The following is a 19,187-nucleotide window of genomic DNA, read 5'->3' as shown; positions in this document are numbered from 1 at the left end:
TAGCTCTGCCGTGCATAGCCGTCTGAGTCACGCCGTATGTGAATAATTAATTTTGAGTAGATTACCAGAGGACAGTTTGTATTGAAATGTATCATTTTGATTTCTTACTGAGTATTGGGTCATCCACTTTGCTCTCAAATGGTTCCATCTGGACTGGAACGTCAGTGCCACTGCCAGAATCTGTTATTATGAACAAGAAAAAACAGATAGGCCTACTAAACATGAATATATATTTTAGATGGTTATAAAGATAGATGATTATTCGTGTAAATAACATTTTCACGATGTTTAAGGTTTTCTCTTCTTCCACTTAAAATATAAAGCCATAGGCCGGCTGTTTTGATTGGATCTATTTTAGTTTTTGTGCCAATATTTGACCAAGTACTGCCACCTATTGGTCATACATAGTTAACACAGAATACTACAACCAAGGCTGGCGCATGCGCAGCCACGCAGCAAACACAACAACACACGTGGGTAGCTAGCAAACTTGCTATCAGCTTGAGGCTGGAGTAACCCATGCGATCATGATACAATAAAACATTTTCTAGGTAAGTTATATAATTTTGCCGCTGTGTGTTCAGTTTAACATTTGATCTTTAGAAACTACCGAGGACATACCGTTTAGTTTGTGTCTTGACGTTTTTGGAGCTTCTATAACTGCATAGGAGCAGGCCACGATGAAGCCGCCTACTCGAATGTGTGTTTCCCAGACAGAGTGCACTGTCTTCGGTCAGGGTCAGCGTGTATGGCCCGCATCCCCCTTGTCAATGTCCACGGTTGCTGTGCTTGTGCTCCATGGCCATGGGTCGGTCACTGTTGTTTTTGGTTTTGTAACTATAGCATTTGGCTTGATTGTAAACAAAGGTTTGAAGTCTCAAGTCATCTCTTAAACTAATATAAAATCAGTAACATTCACAAATCTATTGGAAGATAGGACCTTCAAGTGAATACTCCTCTTGCTCAACTAAAGCTCAGGTAATCAAGGTGCACGTTTCTCTGTAGGCTACCCACTACCCATCTATCTGTCAACGTTCTGAAACCCCTTTTAAAGTGTGTGTGTGTGTGTGTGTGTGTGTGTGTGTTTCAGATTTACAATGTCTTTCAAGAAAAAGGACAAAACCGTCCCCTTCAAAACTTCAAACCAGGGCGCAGCAATGAAACCAAAACAGAAGTCGAAAAAGTTCCCGGGTGGAGTCCCGGATGATTCGAGCGAGGAGGATGACGAGGAGATGGAGAGGAACTTTGCTCTGCTCAGTCAAAAGCACGCGCAGTGGAACTCCAAGGAGAAACAAGAACACGGCGATGATGATGATGATGGCGAGGAAGATGTAGAAGATGAAGAGGAAGCGGAGGAGGAGGAGGATGAGGATGACAGCGAAGAGGGTGAAGAGGATGCTGAAGTAGAGATGGAGCAGGAGGAAGAAGAGGGGGATGATAGTGATGCAGTTGAAGGAGAAGATGGACAGACAGGAGAGGCAGATGCAGGTGACGATGATGACGAGGAGGAAGAGGAGGGGGAGGAAGACGATGACAGCTCGGATGAGGAACCGGAGGAACAGCCCACGGAGATGTCAAAACGCCAGGGACAGTCTGAAGATGATGTCAAAAGAGGTATGGCAATAAACTCAGGAATATTATTTTCCCCCCCATCATCCAGCCACACCTTCTGCAGAGTGCTAACACCACATTTCAACAACTGCCACACAGTAACTTTTTAATGAAGTAGTTTTTGGAAATTAAATACTTTTTTAATATATTGCATGTGTGCTTAACATGAACCTGTGCAACATTCAAACACTTTCGTCCAATTAGTCTATGTTTTGATTAGACTCTGATTTGGAAGAAATATGCTTGACTCTGAAGCCAGAACAGAATTCAGTGCAATGATGTCCAATCAGTTCAATCGGTTCAGTGAGTTAACAGATGCTGGAGTAGGATTGGTGGAGTCCCACGATACCCTTGTTACGTTTTCTGCTTGACTTGTACTCGTGGCAACCGTGGCCTAATGGTTATGAAGGTGGTCTTCAGATCAGAGGATTGCAGGTTGGCCTCTCCCTACATCTTCATCCATAGCTGAAGTGTCCTTGTGCAAAGCACCTAACCCCACATTGCTCCAGGGACTGTAACCAATACCCAGTCGCTCTGATTGCAGACTCCTTGGTTGCTTTGCTTTTTTGTTTGTTTTTGCTTCACTCATAGCTTGTTGTCCTCTCTGCCCTTGCAGAATTATTGAACCATGATACTGTACAACATAGTCACTCACTGACGTGAAGTTATTTTATTGACAAGTGTGTTCTGTTCTTCCCTCTTCGTATGCAGAGCTGTCCAAGCCTACCCTTAGCTCCCCATACATCTCCATCATTGGCTGAAGTGCCCTTGTGCAAAGCATCTAACCCCCCATTTCTCCAGGGACTGTAACCAATACCTTGGACATAAAAAAGGTCCGTTTTGTAGAAAAGCGTCAGCTAAGTCTAATATAATGTAATACCTGTGTGTTGTACAGTTGTTTTGTTGTTGATTGCTCCAGCAGACTCCTTCGTTGCTGTTTTGTTTTTGCTTCACTCGTAGTTTGTTGTCCTCTCTGCCCTTGCAGAATTATTGAACCATGATACATAGTCACTGGCGTGAAGTTATTTTATTGACAAGTGTGTTCTTTCTTTTCTTCCCTCTTGGTTTTTGCAGAGCTGTCCACCATGTCCTTTGAGGAGCTGATGCAGCTCCAAAACCGCGTGGGCACCAAGGCCTACAACAAGGTGGCGTACGGCACGGACGCGGCCCAGAACAGGAAACGACCCGACCAGATGAAACGCCTCAGCAGACACAAGTAAGACTAGAATAACTTGTATTGGAACTGTTAAACACATTTACATACGTAGACTGCCCTACAAATGTAATGATAATAAAGCTGAACTGGACATAATAATAATAATAATAATAATAATAATAATAATAATAATAATAATAATAACTGTATTTGTATAGCACAATATCATACAAGGCATGCAGCTCAAAGTGCTTAACAAATGGATAAACATCAATGTTAAAGATGAAAAAATAAAAAGTGAAGTAGGAAAGAGACAGAAACAAGAAAGAATAGCAAGAAGACAAGAGAAGAAACTAGACGGAATAGAGAAAATAAGTAGATAGGTAAATAAGTAAATGTAGAGAAAAAGAAACACACAAGGTGTGAACAGGAACAGGCCCAGAACAGGAAACGAGCTGACCAGATGAAGCGCCTCAGCAGACACAAGCCAGAATATTTTTTTAAAAATTCAAAAGACACCGCTTACTGTTCTTTTTCTTACTTTATTTTTTGGAGCAAACTAAAAATAAAGTAAGAAAAAGAACAGTAAGCAGTGTGCGGCGTCTTTTGAATTTTGTTCATTGTTCACCTTCTCCTGCCTCACACCTGCACCTGCATTGCTGAGGGCTTGTGCACAAGGACTCTCTTGAACTAAGACCAGAATAACTTCCTTGTTTTCCCTTTTTTAAACATTTTTTTAGGGCTTTTGTGCCTTTATTTTGCGACAGGACAGTGAAGGAGAGACAGGAAACTAGTTGGCAGAGGGAGAGATGGGGAAGGATTGGCAAATGACCCGGGCTGAAATCAAACCCGGGTCGCCGGTATCGTAACCCAGTGCCCTACCATTACACCACGGCAGGGCCAAGACCAGAATAACTTCCATAGTAGCTTTTATACACATTTAGACTGCCCTACAAAGCCAATGATAATAAAGCTGAACTGGACAGATGTCTCTTCTATATCTTTATAATTGACATTACTATACTGCCCTACAAAGTGCAGTAACTACATATTGTCAAAATGGAGTTTATTGATGGTCTTATGACAAAGCGTTATGGTCCAAATGTGTCCCATTTTAGAGATATTGCTGTCAAATTTGCAGTAACTACCTAGGCTCTGAAGGCTTTTTTTTCTTAGTTTCAATGTTGGCGTAGTTACTGCGTTTCGCCTTTGTGGGGCAGTATAGTGTACATTATAATCGGTAGGGTAAGGGATTCTAGAAACATACAAGTAGTTTGAAGATGGAAAGTACATTTTACATTTTGAAACTACGCAATTCCAAGACCTCGTTTGTTCAGAGTTCACTGCTCAAATGTGGTGGAATAAGATCGTGGAAGTGTAGGTAGATCAAGCGTCATTCTGAAAGTGTACGATTCGCACCCCTTTGTTCAGACAGACTCCACCCCACAATGGGCCATCCACATAATAAGAAATATGTTGTAAGATAAAATAAAGATAGAGATTAAAGCCCAATGGAGGGTTGCTCCTCTTAGGGGAGAATAGAGTAGAATAGATCGTCACAAAAGCTACAATGCTATTAAAGTAGAGCGTAGTGCTGAATGGTCACGGCATATGCTTGAGATTTAATAGAAGTGTTTTTCAGTGCCAATTTGAATGATTAAGGGTAAGGCAGAGAAGCAGGTTTGAAACTCTGCCAGGACCCTGCCAAAATCCCCCTGGGCGTTGAGATGACTTCCATTAAAACAATTATTGTGACCACTTTTAGTCAGGAATTCAGTGTAGTGCAGTGTCTCACTAGCCAGGCTGGGCCCTCCTAGTGACGCAACACCTTCAGCGTTGCTACTAGTCAGGTCAAGAGCAATGCAAGTACTTTCTGAGCTCCTGAAAAATCAGGAACTCCTCTCACTTTGTTGTGAAGCAAACGACCAATAGCAAACCAAGAGAGTCGGGTCAACCATGCCGTTTTGGAGATGTTAATTGTTATGGTCTTGGTCAGTCCGTCTCGCAGAGATTTGAAAGTTGGGGATAATCAGGCTAGTGTCTCACCGTACAACTGCTCCTATTACGTTGAGCTATTAAAATTCTTCATAGCAGTGTTCCTTATTCCCATTGCTTTACGTTATTGAACCGTCAGGGCAGTCATGGGTAAGCGGTTAGGGCGTCAGACTTGCAGCCCAAAGGTTGCCGGTTTGACTCCCGACCTGCTAGGTTTGGTGGGGGAAGTAATCAACCAGTGCTCTCCCCCATCCTCCTCCATGACTGAGGTACCCTTAGCATGGTTTCAGTTTCAGCTCCCCAGGGGCACCATGGAGGGCTGCCCCCTTGTACGGGTGAGACATAAATGCAGTTTCGTTGTGTGCAGTGTTCACGTGTGTGCTGTGGAGTGCTGTGTCTATCCTGGTAATTCCACATACTTTAGATGAACAGTGTAATTGGTGCTCTTTTTATGAAATCAACACAGATATTCATATCACTTCAGCGATTAAATAGCAGCTCTGTGTCTTCAGAGTAGGAGTTGAGAGGTTTGTGTGTGTGTGTGTGTGCGCGCGTGCAAGCACGTCTGTGTGTGTGTGTCTGGGGGGGGCACACTGAGGTTACTTCTTTGAGTCTGCTGTGCATCTGTTGCTCAAATAGAGAAATAAAATGTCTCTATTGTGCACGGTGTACAGCAGTGTTGAGAAGCGCCCTCTCTTGCATTCCCCTCAGGCATACATACAGCAAGCTAGTGGTGTCAACAATAATCGATTCGGCGATGCAATCAAATGCGGGGCATGAACAATTCAATTCAATGGGGCAAGTTCCAGAATCAATGAGGCAATTTTTTTTAAGTTTCAATTACTTCCGTGGATATTTCAAGAGCAAATGAATGTTAAATTAAATAAAAGCACTTCAAAACATTGAAAACTGCAAGACTGATACAGAAAACAGCCAATAAATATTGCTCAGTATCTGACTACTTGTATTGCCTTATCATGACTGATGAAACGCTTGCTTTGCTTTCAGTAGAAATGTAATGCATTACAGTGCATCGTAGAATTGAATCGAATCGCTACCTCCCGAATCGTAATCGAATCGAATCGTGAGGGCAGTGCCAATGCACACCACTACAGCAAGCCATTATTGAATCCAGCAGCATCGTTTAAAATGTTGGACAACATGACTATATGTTGTTGCTCCCCCAAGGCGCCCCGGAGTTGCCTGTGCACAACAACAAAGCAAGGAGTGAACACAACGACAAAAGCAGAGAAGCAAAGAGGAAGAAAAAAAACGGATAAAAGAAGACGAGAAGATAACAGAGAGGAGAGCGAGAGAGATGTGGAAAGGAGAGATGTGTCCACCATACAGCAAAGGGAGGGATGAACAAAAGAAAAAAATTGAAAAGAGAGCAAGAGTGAAACCGAAAACAGGGAGAAGAGAGGAAAGAGAAAGTTTTAAGGGTATGGAAAAGTCTGCAGAGAAAAGAAAAGAGAAGTAGGTACACCAGCCAAGACAGGGTTCAACTTAATTTAAAATTTTGGACAAAACAACTATTTTATCGTTCCTTTAAGGCACCCACAGAGAATGCCTGTATACAGCAAAGAAAATAGGTTGAACAAAGGCCCAAAGAGAGAGAGAGAGAGAGACAGGGAAGCGAAAGACAAAAAAAAGAAAGTTGTGCATCTTTTGAAATTTTGGCCATCCCGACTATTGTTCCCCTGTGTACAAATCATGGGGGTGAAAACGGAGCGAGAGGTGGAGAAATCATTTATAAATTTTGGCTGTCACACCTTTCATTGTTCTCCCACCTGCATACTGCAAAAGCGAGGGGGTGAACAAAGACATAAGGAGAGAGAGAGAGAGAGAGAAGGAGAGAGAGAGAGAGAGAGAGAGAGAGAGAGAGAGAGAGAGAGAGAGAGAGAGAGAGAGAGAGAGAGAGAGAGAGAGAAACAGAAACAGAGAGAGAAACAGAGAGAGAGTCAGAGTCAGAGAGAGAGTCAGAGAGAGAGTAAGAGAGAGAAACAGAGAGAGAGAAACAGAGAAACAGAACAGAGACAGTGGAAAAAAAAGTAAAAGAGAAGGATGAAACAGTAGAGCGGGGCCGAGGAGCGAGTGATGGAGAAACAAAAAAGGTGAAGCTGGAGTGGAGAGAGAGATGGAAGAGAGAGTGTGAAAGAAAGAAATAAAAGGATGGGGGAAAGCAAGGGGGAAAAAAAATAAGAAAAAGGAGTCAGTGTGTACTTTTATTGATCCCCAAGGGGACAGACGTGGGCTCTGTTGAAATGCTGAGTCATTGATTGTGAAAAACACAAGAGTGAAAATGCTACCCGGTCTCCCCCACCCTTCCAACCCTACCCTCTCTTTCTGTCTGTCTCTCTATGTGTGCTACCTTTCCTCCCCTCTCCAACCTCTCTCTCTCTCCACCCCTCGCTCTCTATCTCTCTCTCTCCACCCTCTCTGTCTGTCTGTCTCTGCCTATCCTCCACTCTCCAACCTTTCTCTCTACGCCTGCCTCTCTCTCGCTCTCCCTCTCACACTCACTCGCTCGCTCGTTTTCTCTCTTTCTCTCTCTTCTCACTTCTCTCTCTTCTCATCTCACTCTTCCTCCCTCCCTCTCTCTCTCTCTCTCTCTCTCTCTCTCTCTCTCTCTCTCTCTCTCTCTCTCTCTCTCTCCCTCTCTGTAGGCCACAGGAGATTTCATCTAAGCAGCGCGTGCCTTTCCTCCGAAAAGTTGTACCTGTCAAGAAACAGGTGAGTTTGGCTTGGTGACACACACACTCACACACACACACTCACACACACACACACACTCACTCCTTACCACACACACACACACACACACACACACACACACACACACACACACACACACACACACACACACACACACAGACGCACGCATACACACAAAGCTTCCTTACCAAACACACACACACACACACACACACACACACACACACACACACACACACACACACACACACACACACACACAGACGCACGCATACACACAAAGCTTCCTTACCAAACACACACACGCGCACACAGACAGTGACTATGAAATATACACAGCTCTCCTCGCCAACACACACACATGTACGCACATCTCACCCAAAACGCATGTGCATACACATGTGCGTGCACGTGTGCACACACACACACGCACACACACACACACACACACACACACACACACACACGCACGCACACACACACATAACCCTCCTCCAGCCTAGTGCGTGCGTGCGTGCTACACTAGGTGATTGCTTCTTGCAGCGACAGACACCGCTGCTGAGTTTCTCTGCTCTGCTCTGACCTTGTCACACAGATCTCTACTAATGAGCCCAAAGTATATCTCCCTCCTCATTTCCTTTCCTTTCACTTTTTCTTTTCCCTTTTTCTCTCTCTTATTCTGTTCATTTGTTTCCTCTTTTCCTCATTTTCTCAAACTTTATCTTCCTTTCCTGTGCCTTTTTATTTTCCTTTTTCTCATTTTGCCTCCGCTCTCTTTCTCTTTTTCTGTTCACTCCTTTCTTATTTTTCCTCATTTTCCCAAACTTCATCTCCTTCTCATTTCCTCTCCTACGCTTCTTCTATTTCTTCTATCTCCTTTTTCATTTCTGGAGCTGCTTCTCATTTCATCCTCTCCACTCTTTCTTTTCCGTTTCCGTTCTCTCTTCTTATTTCATTTCCTCCGCTTTTCCTCTTTCTTTAACTTTTCTCTTTGTTCACTCGTTCCTTCTCATTTCGTTTCCTCCTCTTGGCTTTCCCACCCTTTCTCCGTCCTCATCTTCCTTCTCATGTTGTTTTCTCCTCTTTCTCCCTCTTTTCTTCGTTCACTTGTCTGTTTCCTCTTTCTTTTTCTTTTTCTTTGTACACTCGCTCCTTCTAATTGTATTTCCTTTTTATTTTATTTTATCTTCTTTCTCTTTCTTTATTGTGTCTCTCTCTCTCTCTCTCTCTCTCTCTCTCTCTCTCTCTCTCTCTCTCTCTCTCTCTCTCTCTCTCTCTCCCTCCCTCTCTCCAGATACTGCGTGATCCCCGGTTTGACGATCTCTCCGGTGAATACAAGCCAGAGATCTTCTCTGAGACCTACAAGTTCATCAATGACATCCAGGACCGGGAGAAGAAGGTACGGTACACTAGACAGCTGTGTGTGTGATGTTTGTGTGTGTGTGTGTGTGGGTGTGGGTGTGGGTGCATTCCAATATGCAGACTTCTGTCCTCCCTTGCTCCCTTGCATGCTTGTGACCTCATGATTATGTCACTGACGACGACAATTAATTTAACATCTTGCAAAAGCACAATTCTACTGTCATTTCCTCATTTGCAAACGGGAAGGTGAATGAAAAACAGTCTCCCAAAAGTTGTTGTGGCTAGGCTGACAGATGGGAAACTTTATTGTTTTCTCCTTGGAGGCGGGGGCCGGGAGATGGGGCGAGGCCACAAGCACAAGTGGAGGACATGAGTGTGCATATTGGAATGCACCCTTGGAGTGTGTTTGTGTGAGAGAGAGAGAGGTGAAGGGTTAGGTGGGCTCCTCTGTGGGTTAGTCTGTGTGTTCATTTGTATTGCTTTGTACTTCCATCTTTATTTTGTGTACCCACACTGTTTTCTCTCGCTTATAACAGCTGGTGAAGAAGAACTTGAACAAGGTGAAATCAGAAACCAGGAAGGAAGAACTGAAATTCCTGCTTAAGAGAATGGTGAGCTAGACGCACACACACACACACACACACACACACACACACACACACACACACACACACACACACACACACACACACACACACACACACACACACACACACACACAAATATACTGAGTTGCGCATTCATCTCAAGAAGACACTAAAGAAACCACCACAGTACCTGCTATGTCTGTGAAGATTCTTACTCTGCTTACTCAACAACTCCACTTGCAATCTGTATAGGATACCACAATCGCTAAAATCACCTGCGAGTGTTTTTAACCCTAGATTCATTTCTGGAGGAGGAGGCCTTTTTTTTCTTTCTCTACCGTCTAGTGCTCTCCTTCATTAAAGTCAGTAGAGCGGTTTAACATTGGCAGTGTACAACTCACATTTCACACGCTTCAGGGCTTTTTTTCCTTCCTTTCTTTTTTTAAAGGGAAGTCACTGAAATGTCCAAATTTATTGAAATTGGCTGCTGTCATCGTGTCACATCAAAAAAGGTTTTACTGCCGCGCTGTGCTCACGCCTGGCTTGCCCAGCGGCATAAATTCAGCCACACTTCGCTATTGTCTTGGTCCAGTGGGCTGGATCTGAGGTTGTCAATAGGTGTGTTGCTTTTTTAATGTAGACTGCCACACCATTCATCAAGTGCTTGGTTTGTCATCACTCAGAATAAGGGGAAAGTAATATGTGTCCCCTAGTCACTATGTTGAATGAAGAGTACTAAAAGAAAAATGATGGCTAACAGAAAATCTGAAAAAGAGATATTGAAAGTCTGCGTCACCTAACTTCCGATGATTGTTGCTATGGTGGTGCAATGGTCTCCATGGCTTTTATGTCAAGGGAAATTAATACTCGACACGGTGAGCTGGGTAGCCTCTGAAATAACCGAAACTTTAAATAGCAATAGGACTTTTATAGCACATTATCATACACAACTGACATTCAATGTGACTTTCAATAACTGAAAAGAAAGATAGTGGCAAAGATAGAAAGAGCAGCAGTGTCTTATTTTAATATTTAATATGATATAAACTGAAAGGCAGATAGCTATTAGCCCTATGCCAGTGTTTCCCAACCCAGGGGTACGTGTACCACGGGTACGCGAGGACACTGCAGGGGGTACTTGGAACAATGTAATTTTAACAAATGTATGGAGCTTAGTTACATTGAGATAGAGAAAGCGATACAAAACGTGACTGGGGTAACTCATGGCACAACAAAAAAGCTTTGGGGGTACTCAAGACATAAAAGGTTGGGAAACGCTGCCCTATGCTAACGTGTGCTGTCTCCAGCCCTAACGTACTGTAATGTAATGTAATATAATATTGTATAAAGTGAAAATGAAATGGACTAAGCTGAAGCCCTATACATATATGGTTGCTATGGCATCTGTGCTGTCTCTAGCAGAACCAGGAGTGCAAGAGGAAGGAGCAGCAGCGGCTTATTTTAATACATAATATAATTTAATGTATGAAGTATAATGTAATATAATATAAACTGAAAAGCCCTATGCTAACAGTTGCCATGGCGTTTGTCTTTCTTTCGGAGAACCAGGAGCACGAGTGCAAGAGAAAAGAGCAGCCGTGTCTTATTTTAATGGTATACGGTAATATAAACTGAAAAGAAAGTTAGCTGTTAGCCCTATGCTAACGGTTGCCATGGTGTTTGTCTGTCTCCAGGAGAACCAGGAGCGCGAGCGCAAGCGTAAGGAGCAGCAGCGGGAGAAGGAGGTGCTGTTCAAGAAGAAGCAGAGGGAGCTGGTGGGCCAGGGCAGCCGGCCCTTCTTCCTCAAGAAATGTAAGCTGGGAAGCCGGCGGGGGGGGTAGGGGGGCTAAGGAGTCAGTTGTCACAGGCCCTGGCAGGGAGGGGGCCCCAGAGTTGGGTCGTCATGACATTGTATGAGTTTGGGACCCTGTCAGATGGTTTTGTCCTCGCAATATGAAAATGCTCCTCCTCGCTTTTATTCTCTCTCTCTCTCTCTCTCTCTCTCTCTCTCTCTCTCTCTCTCTCTCTCTCTCTCTCTTCCTTACTCAGATTTTTTGACCTACAGTGGTGTGCAAAATAATAGCAGTAGTCCCACTGGGAAGGTCTCAGCGTGTCTACAATGCTGGTAAAGCCTAAAATCACAGGCCCTTTGCAAGACCTTTTACTTTTTGTTGTTGAAATGGAAAAAACAATGAAATGGGGAAAAGACATGAAATATGTGGGTGGTTGAGTGAGTGGGCGAAGGGACTTAAGCACTGGAGGAAGGACTCGGATGTAAGAGGAAAAGTATGTTTTGCACTAACGGAAAATTAACGCTACACATGATTGCATGCAGAGGACTGTAAAGGCCAATTTATACTTATTGGCGCTAACGGTTGCAAAACCTCTGCAACCGTCTGTGCGTGACCACGCCTCCCACGCAGAGGCTCTGCAACCGTCGTCGCGCGCCTCAAGAAAATCCTGACTACACGTCAAACGGTTGCGAAGGTCGCAGAGAAAAGGCGCTGTGATTGGTCGTCTCGCTACTTCCTTGTTCTCGTGGCGGCACAGTTCTCCGGTAGTTGAAGAGAGCCAAACTGTCAATCAGGCATGGAAATCCCTCACCTTTCGGCGAAATTCGCCGTTTTGAAATCAAAATGGGTCATTTCTGTGAATCGTGTAGATCCGAGGAGAAAATTTTAGGGGGGGGGGTCGAGCGAGGAGAAAAGTGTAGCGCCAACTTACTATAACCTATCATTGTGTAGCGCTCTGCCGCAGAAAACTTCATACAGTTTCAGGAAAGATTCCACAACTGACGTTTGACGTTTGACCAATCACAGCATTTGTTGCTGTCGTCACAGCCAATAACGTGAACGAGCTCAATCTAAGTCCCGCCTTCACACTCTTTGAAAGCGCAATTTAAAGCAGGTGCCGCTTTCGTCTGCGGGCCTGGCGTGGTTGTATCAAATATCTTTCTTTATAGTTATAGAACATCTCTGATTATAAGAAAATGTCCAAACGATCTGTCACAGATAGTCTACACCAGGGTTTCCCAAACTGGGGTGCGTGCACCCCTGGCGGTGCGCAGCCTGCCACAAGGGGGTGCGCAAGCTGAATAGAGTACTGGCTGAGATGTGTGTTTTTACAGAATTAATGAACATTACATGTTGTTTGGTGAATTGTATGCTGGAAGGATCCATCTTTAAGTGTAATTTATAACTCCTAGACTTGTCATGCAAGTTCCATTGTAATGATGGCAGAAAAAACTAGAAAATTAGTTTTGCTCAAATTGTGCGGTTGTGCAACATTCGCTTAGGGGGTGCGCGAACCTCACTGAAATATAAAAGGGGGTGCGCAGGGAAAAAAGTTTGGGAATCCCTGGTCTACACGTTTCCCAGACAGGTAGCTATTTGATTTTGAGATCATGATTCTTGTTATGAGAACATCAGGACGCAAGCATTTCGATGATAAGTGAGTGGATGTAGTTAGCCACAGTGGTTAAGCTGTTTTCCTAATAATTTGAAACCGCATTTGCCCTGCCCACTTGAAAAACTATTTATTCTCAAAAGAGCTCCGTTAATGAAAGCTTGGGTAGGCCTACGGCACGTTTTCCTGACGGCTATTTTAACGGGTCTGTGCGCTACAAAATGGTGAAAGTATCTAGTAGCGCCACGGGGAAGAAGCGCATGTAGGCTACGCGAGGCATCCAACATCATGCTTCGAATCATATGCTGCGGCTTCTAGCACGAGAGAGAGAGGGAGAGGGAGAGGGAGAAAGAGCAAAGCCTAACTTAGTCAATCGTTTGACACGGGACAAGTTGTTATAGGAATCATGCTTTTTGTAATCCTTGGTAGCCTAGGCCCTACATCTAAATGACATATTAAAAATCTACCGATTTATATGTAGTGGAACACGGTCAAACAGTTTTTTTCACGGTTGTTGGAGCTTTCCTATTATTTTTTTCACAGGGAAATAGATATACTAGGTGAATGGACTAAATTTTGCGTTGAGGGGACATTGGATAGTGTTGAGAGGAGGGGGTGCTTAGTTGCCATTGGGGGGCATTAGTCTATTTTATTGTTAAGGGGGGCATTGGCAGGGTTTTGATGAGGTCAATGGGGTGTTGAGAAGCTTATGATGAGGTCAAGGGGGAATTTATTTTTTTTAAAGGTTGAGAACCAAAATCCATTTTATCTATCTATCTATCTATCTATCTATCTATCTATCTATCTATCTATCTATCTATCTATCTATCTATCTATCTATCTATCTATCTATCTATCTGGGCCTATCTATCTGCCCCTCTCATCAGGCATGACAATCATGAAGTAACGAAGATGGTTGGCAGTTCTTCTTATGTTCACTGTCCCTGGGTCGCTACAGTATGCTCAAAATTCATCATTTAAAGTCGGTTTTAGCTAAATTTTCTCCCATGGGAGACCATGCCCCAGACCCCCCTAATATGACTCTTCTACAACACTATCCCTCCACAGCACACGCGCCGCTCCGTGCCACCGCGCCACGCCGCACCTTTCTCACCTTTTTCACCCCTGACCCGTTTTCATGCCTGGTCAATATTCTGTGAAATACGAACGCCTTCTTTCTAGTGTGTATAAATAAATGAAGCTACAATGACTGAATTATTAAGTAACAAACAAACAATACATCAGTTTAGCACTCACGGCACAATGCCTGCAGTCTTGACTACTGTACTGTAGCCTTGTAGCTATGTAGCCAAATGTGGCTAACGACATGAGACCTCGTGCGCAGATCTATAACATCAACAGTGGTTAGCGACCAGAACCAACGGGCGCCGTTGCTGAACTATAATCTGCCCTTAAGTCCAGCAAAATAAATGGTGGTGTATTCTGTTTGTTTGAGATGAATGAACACATTCTAATGAAAGATGAGGGTGTTAGCGTTTAAATGCAACTTAGTGCATGTTTTTATGTGCTTCAGAAGCTGAGATATTCAGGTTTTTATAGGCTGAGGGCTGTTTTTCTTAAAAAGGGCTCAGGCATTCAGCGCCCTTTTTTGCAGGTGCCTTAGGCGTCAATGGGTTAATGGTAGCTTTGTTTGGCAGTATAAGAGGTCATTGATCGATATGTGTTGATCTCACCTCTGACCCTGACCTCCTGTCTGTGGGAGGACAGCCAGCACAGTCTAAGAGTGCGTTCCAATATGTGACCTTGCGTCCTCCACTTGTGCTTGTGGCCTCATACCAGGAAGTAATATGTCATGATGACATCACTGACAACAGCATTATATTTCAATATCTCGCAAAAACTCAATTCTTAAGTCATTTTCTCATTTGCAATTGGGATGGTGAATGAAAAACAGTCCCCCAAAAATTGTTGTGGCTAGACTGACAGCTTGGAAACTTTATTGTTTTCTCCACGGAGGGGCCAGGAGGCGGGGTGAGGCCACAAGCATAAGTGGAGGATGCATGGTCGCATTTTGGAATGCACCCTAAGCTTATATCTGTGATGTATATGGGGAAAAACCCTCCCACACACTGTCCATTCTGCGAGCCGAGATTTCATTCAGTCGTCCGACCTTCAATCTTGCTTGCGGAATGGACAGTGTGTGGGAGTTCTAATTTCCTTACGTTTCCAAAGACCGTGACCATTTCCAAGACGTCTGTTGACACGCGGTATTTTTCATTAACTTATTATTCTTTATTTAAATGCCACATATTTTGACATGTTTGCTACTGAACTGTGTCTGATCTTCTTTTCCATTAGTCTCTCACTCAAGTTGTATTCTTTTCTATTTCAGTTTTTTCCCTTTCTAGTTGTTTTTTTCCCTCCATTTCCTTTCTTTTCCTTTTTTTGTTTTGTACTTTCCTGTTTTACCATAGCTCCAGCACTGACTGCTTGTGTTTCCAAAGTGACACCATGAGAACTTCAGAACTTTCCATAGTCAAGATTCTGTTATGATTTGACTTAAATATATATATTAGGGGTGGGCATAGATTAATTTTTTTAATCTAGATTAATCTCACTGTAATTATGAAATTAATCTAGATTAATCTAGATTAATCTATATCAAAATGGCTCATTCAGAATAGGCACGCTAGCGAAATAATGCCGAAAAAAAATCTTGGGGGGTTTCTTAAGATGGCGCATTAGACATCTCTTTTTTCCAAAATGCATCTCATCATCAAAGAACTGGTTGATATTTGGCAATGAAAAAAAAGCAATATTTGAAAAGTGTTTCGAGTATGTTAGGAAGCATTTACAGTCATAATATATTGACATTTCAAAATGAACATTGCTATAAATTGTAGAGGCAAATACAGATAAATCTATAGGGCTATCAAACATTTAGATTATTTAAACAAAATGACCTCAACAATTCAGCATTTCTAATGGAGAGAGAGAGAGAGAGAGAGAGAGAGAGAGAGAGAGAGAGAGAGAGAGAGAGAGAGAGAGAGAGAGAGAGAGAGAGAGAGAGAGAGAGAGAGAGAGAGAGAGAGAGAGAGAGAGAGAGAGAGAGAGAGAGAGAGAGAGAGAGAGAGAGAGAGAGAGAGAGAGAGAGAATGAATGAATGAATGAATCTGCCACTGACTGTTAAAAAGGGCAGCGGCTCCTTTAGAGAGGGAGGAGCTGCGCAGCAGGTACAGCAAAGTCAGAGCCAGGCTACTAGATTTCTAGAGCTAGTTCTAGACCCTAAAGCACTGGCCCACATCGATTTGGCCTAAACCTGACAGTTGTTCTCTGCGTTAGAATGCCAGCGGAGTTACAACTCCAAATGAATTCAGTTTGCAAAAAAAAAGGCAAGCGCAACAACCGCGAGATTAACTTTATCAAGCGCAACAACCGCGAGGTGTATTGGAATACCGTCTGACAAACATGAGTCGCAAATGCGCGATCATAACACAAACATTCAGCGACAGTAGATATTGACAGCTTCAGTTTGACAATCTTCAAAATGTATATCAAACGGAATGTTTTGCAATTATGGCACAGGCAAGATTTCTGGAACAGGACTGTTGTTTGTGTTCCATGCAATGCGTGAGGAAATGTAGGCTATGTCGGGCTGGTAGGCTTCACCTCAAACAATAACGTCTCTCTAGTCTACCACTTATGAAAAAGCACTAAAACACCTACCACGGCAGAGAGATTAATGTTTACAGCATGCAAACACTGTTCATATTTAGTAGGTCTGCTGAGCAACAGCTGTAGAGGCGAAGCGACTGGAGGGCAGTCTGAAAGCGTCTGTCTATCGAACGCTATGGTGACGCGCATCCCCAAACCTCAAATCCATATTTTGAAAATAGATTAACGTGCGATATTTTCTTTGTCGCGCGACAAGAGTCTCACATTATCGCAGCACGTTAACGCCGATAACGGCCCACCACTAATATATATATATATATATTCTTAATAAAAATGTCGAAGAAGAATGCTACAAGGGGGGGGGGGATCACAAGTCCATCTAGGCTACAGCTTTGCCTGTGTTTTAGCTCTTTCTCATCCATTTCAGCAACATCTTTCTCGAGTCCTGTTTATCGCCCACCACTTCACACGCTAATCAGAGGGCAATAGGATGTGTCCTGTTACTCCAAAGTAACAAAATCTTACCAACTGCTAAACTAGCTAGAAATGACGCAGTATGGTCTTAAGTCATTTCACTTCATTTGCAAACACCTCCCTTTATACATTACATTTCTTAGACGGCACCCTTATCCAAAACCCACTTACAGTTATTTAAGTACAGGCTTGCTGTCCCTGGAGCAATGTAGAGGTACGTGCCTTGTTCAAGGGCACTTGATCCATGGAGGGTATGGGAGCTTACAAGGGTTTTCATCTCTGACAAAAAAAAAACCCTGGACATTACAACAATATTCAACCCTTTTTCTTGTAAGCAATTGATCCCTTCATCCAATGGCCAGGGAGAATATATTAAGTCTGTAACAGACCATTAGAAACCGGGACGATCAAAGACAATTGGGACAGATGGCAACACTAAAGCCTACCCATATTCTTCTAGCTGGTCTGGGATTTGAACCCAAAGGCCGAGCTATAGGAGGGGCGGCTGTCAGTATTTTGCCCTGGGGCCCTGTGTGCGTTTGCTCTGCCATTGTTTAAAGCTGCAACCTTCCAAACCCATAATAACCGATTTCTCCCTCCTCTCTTTTTTTTCGTTCCTCTCCTCTCCAGCCGACAAGAAGAAGTTGGAGCTGGCAGAGAAGTTCCGGGACCTGAAGAAGAGCGGCAAGCTGGACCACTTCATGACCAAGAAGAGGAAGCGCAATGCCACCAAGGACCGCAGGAGGCTGCCCAAGAAGCAGCACTAACCAATCACAGAGCACGGCTGAGACACTCAGGACTCTGATTGGACAGTTGTGGTGGTGTCTCTTAACTTCTTTTGAATGGCCAAGAAGAGGAGATGTGACTCTGCCAAGGACCGCACCATCAGCTCAAGAGCCGCTAGTCCACTGGCCAATCAGAGCGAGAAGGTGGGACTTAGTCACTGATGTTCTGGACTCTGATTGGGACATTGTGGAGACATTTGATTTCTCCTGAATGGACAGACTTGAGAAACATTTGTGATGTTTTCTTCGGATGTACTGCGCATAAGATTGATGAGGTCTGTGAACTGCTTTGATCAGAATCATGTGCACAGATGTTATGCTGCTCATCAGACACATTTTGGTTGTTGTTTTTTTTTACATTGTTTGTACATGTACAGTGAATCCATACAATTAGCTGCCAATGCAAACAGTGTTTTTAAACATGGAAATTCTGTTCTTTTAAATAAAAAGGATATCTCGTATACTCCTCTCTCCTATGCAGTGTGAATTCAACCATTTGCTTTGGTATATGTTGAAGAATATCTGCTGTATGTGAACATCTGCCTAAAGGTGTACTGTGTAATATTTTTTTGCAGTTTCTTTCAAGAATTCATGGTGCCTATTCACAAATGTTTCCTTTTTCAGGAATACCACCACCATCAAATTCTAAGTATTCGTTAGGACTGGGGAAACGGCACTTTTTACAGTAAGCTGCAAAATCTACTGTACTTTGGTCATACTAGACAATATCCGTTTAGAGTACCATTAGGCAATATATTTTCAATAATATCTGAAATCACTGAGCCTTGATATGGTGAATAGACATTGTTCAAGTTCAAGTTCAAGTTCAAGTCAAGTTTATTGTCAATTTCTTTACATGCACTGGTCATACAAAGAATTTGAAATTGCGTTTCTTGCTCTCCCATGCAGACATAGACTAATCTAGGTAAGGACATAGACAGTATAGACATAGACAGTACTCATACATGGACATAGACAGTATGGACGTAGACATTGCTCATACAGACATTTAAAGTGCAAGACTGGACAACAGAAGACTTGTAGAGAACATACATTAAGAGGAGGTATTTTGTTGTGCTTTTTCTAAAAGTCCTTTATAGCGTTCTGACATAGTAATAGTAGCATTTGAAGAAATAAATAATTAAAAAAGGTTTTTATTAAATACACCAGCAGCAGTATGTGTGTGTGTGTGTGTGTTTGTATGTGTTTTGTGTGTGTGTGTGTGTGTGTGTGTGTGTGTGGTGTGTGTGTGTGTGTGTGTGTGTGTGTGTGTGTGTGTGTGTGTGTGTGTGTGTGTGTGTGTTTAGTGCAGGTAGAAAGTGCGGTGTGCGTCTGTGTGTGTGTACCTGTGTATGTGTGTGTGTGTGTGTGTATGTGTGTGAGTATGAGTTGTGTGTCAGTGTGTGTATGTTTGGGTTTAGTGCAGAAAGTGCAGTGTGCTTGTGTGTGTGTGTGTGTGTG

General features: G+C 43.2%; 1 protein-coding gene across 1 annotated transcript; it reads left to right on the top strand.

The window, feature by feature from the left end:
• The first annotated feature begins 390 nt into the window (after positions 1-390).
• Positions 391-18,189, top strand: rrp36 (ribosomal RNA processing 36). Its single transcript, XM_063197897.1, has 8 exons — positions 391-551; positions 1,091-1,614; positions 2,686-2,827; positions 7,429-7,495; positions 8,772-8,876; positions 9,376-9,450; positions 11,121-11,238; positions 17,572-18,189. The coding sequence occupies exons 2-8, from the start codon at positions 1,098-1,100 to the stop codon at positions 17,706-17,708; spliced, it is 1,161 nt and encodes a 386-aa protein (XP_063053967.1). The 5' UTR covers positions 391-551; positions 1,091-1,097; the 3' UTR covers positions 17,709-18,189.
• The last annotated feature ends 998 nt before the right edge of the window (positions 18,190-19,187 follow it).

This window comes from Engraulis encrasicolus, chromosome 1 (genome assembly GCF_034702125.1).
Source record: "Engraulis encrasicolus isolate BLACKSEA-1 chromosome 1, IST_EnEncr_1.0, whole genome shotgun sequence".
Lineage (NCBI taxonomy): Eukaryota > Metazoa > Chordata > Actinopteri > Clupeiformes > Engraulidae > Engraulis > Engraulis encrasicolus.
Note: the sequence above shows the minus strand (reverse complement) of the source record. Positions and strands in the feature narration are given on the sequence as shown.

What these genes read in the sequence shown, in the direction of transcription:
- rrp36 (XM_063197897.1), top strand. Translation starts at nt 1,098, where the DNA reads ATGTCTTTCAAGAAAAAGGACAAAACCGTCCCCTTCAAAACTTCAAAC. An exon ending in TGAAGATGATGTCAAAAGAG is followed by an intron (nt 1,615 to 2,685) that starts GTATGGCAATAA and finishes TGGTTTTTGCAG; the next exon opens with AGCTGTCCACCATGTCCTTT. An exon ending in AATTCCTGCTTAAGAGAATG is followed by an intron (nt 9,451 to 11,120) that starts GTGAGCTAGACG and finishes GTCTGTCTCCAG; the next exon opens with GAGAACCAGGAGCGCGAGCG.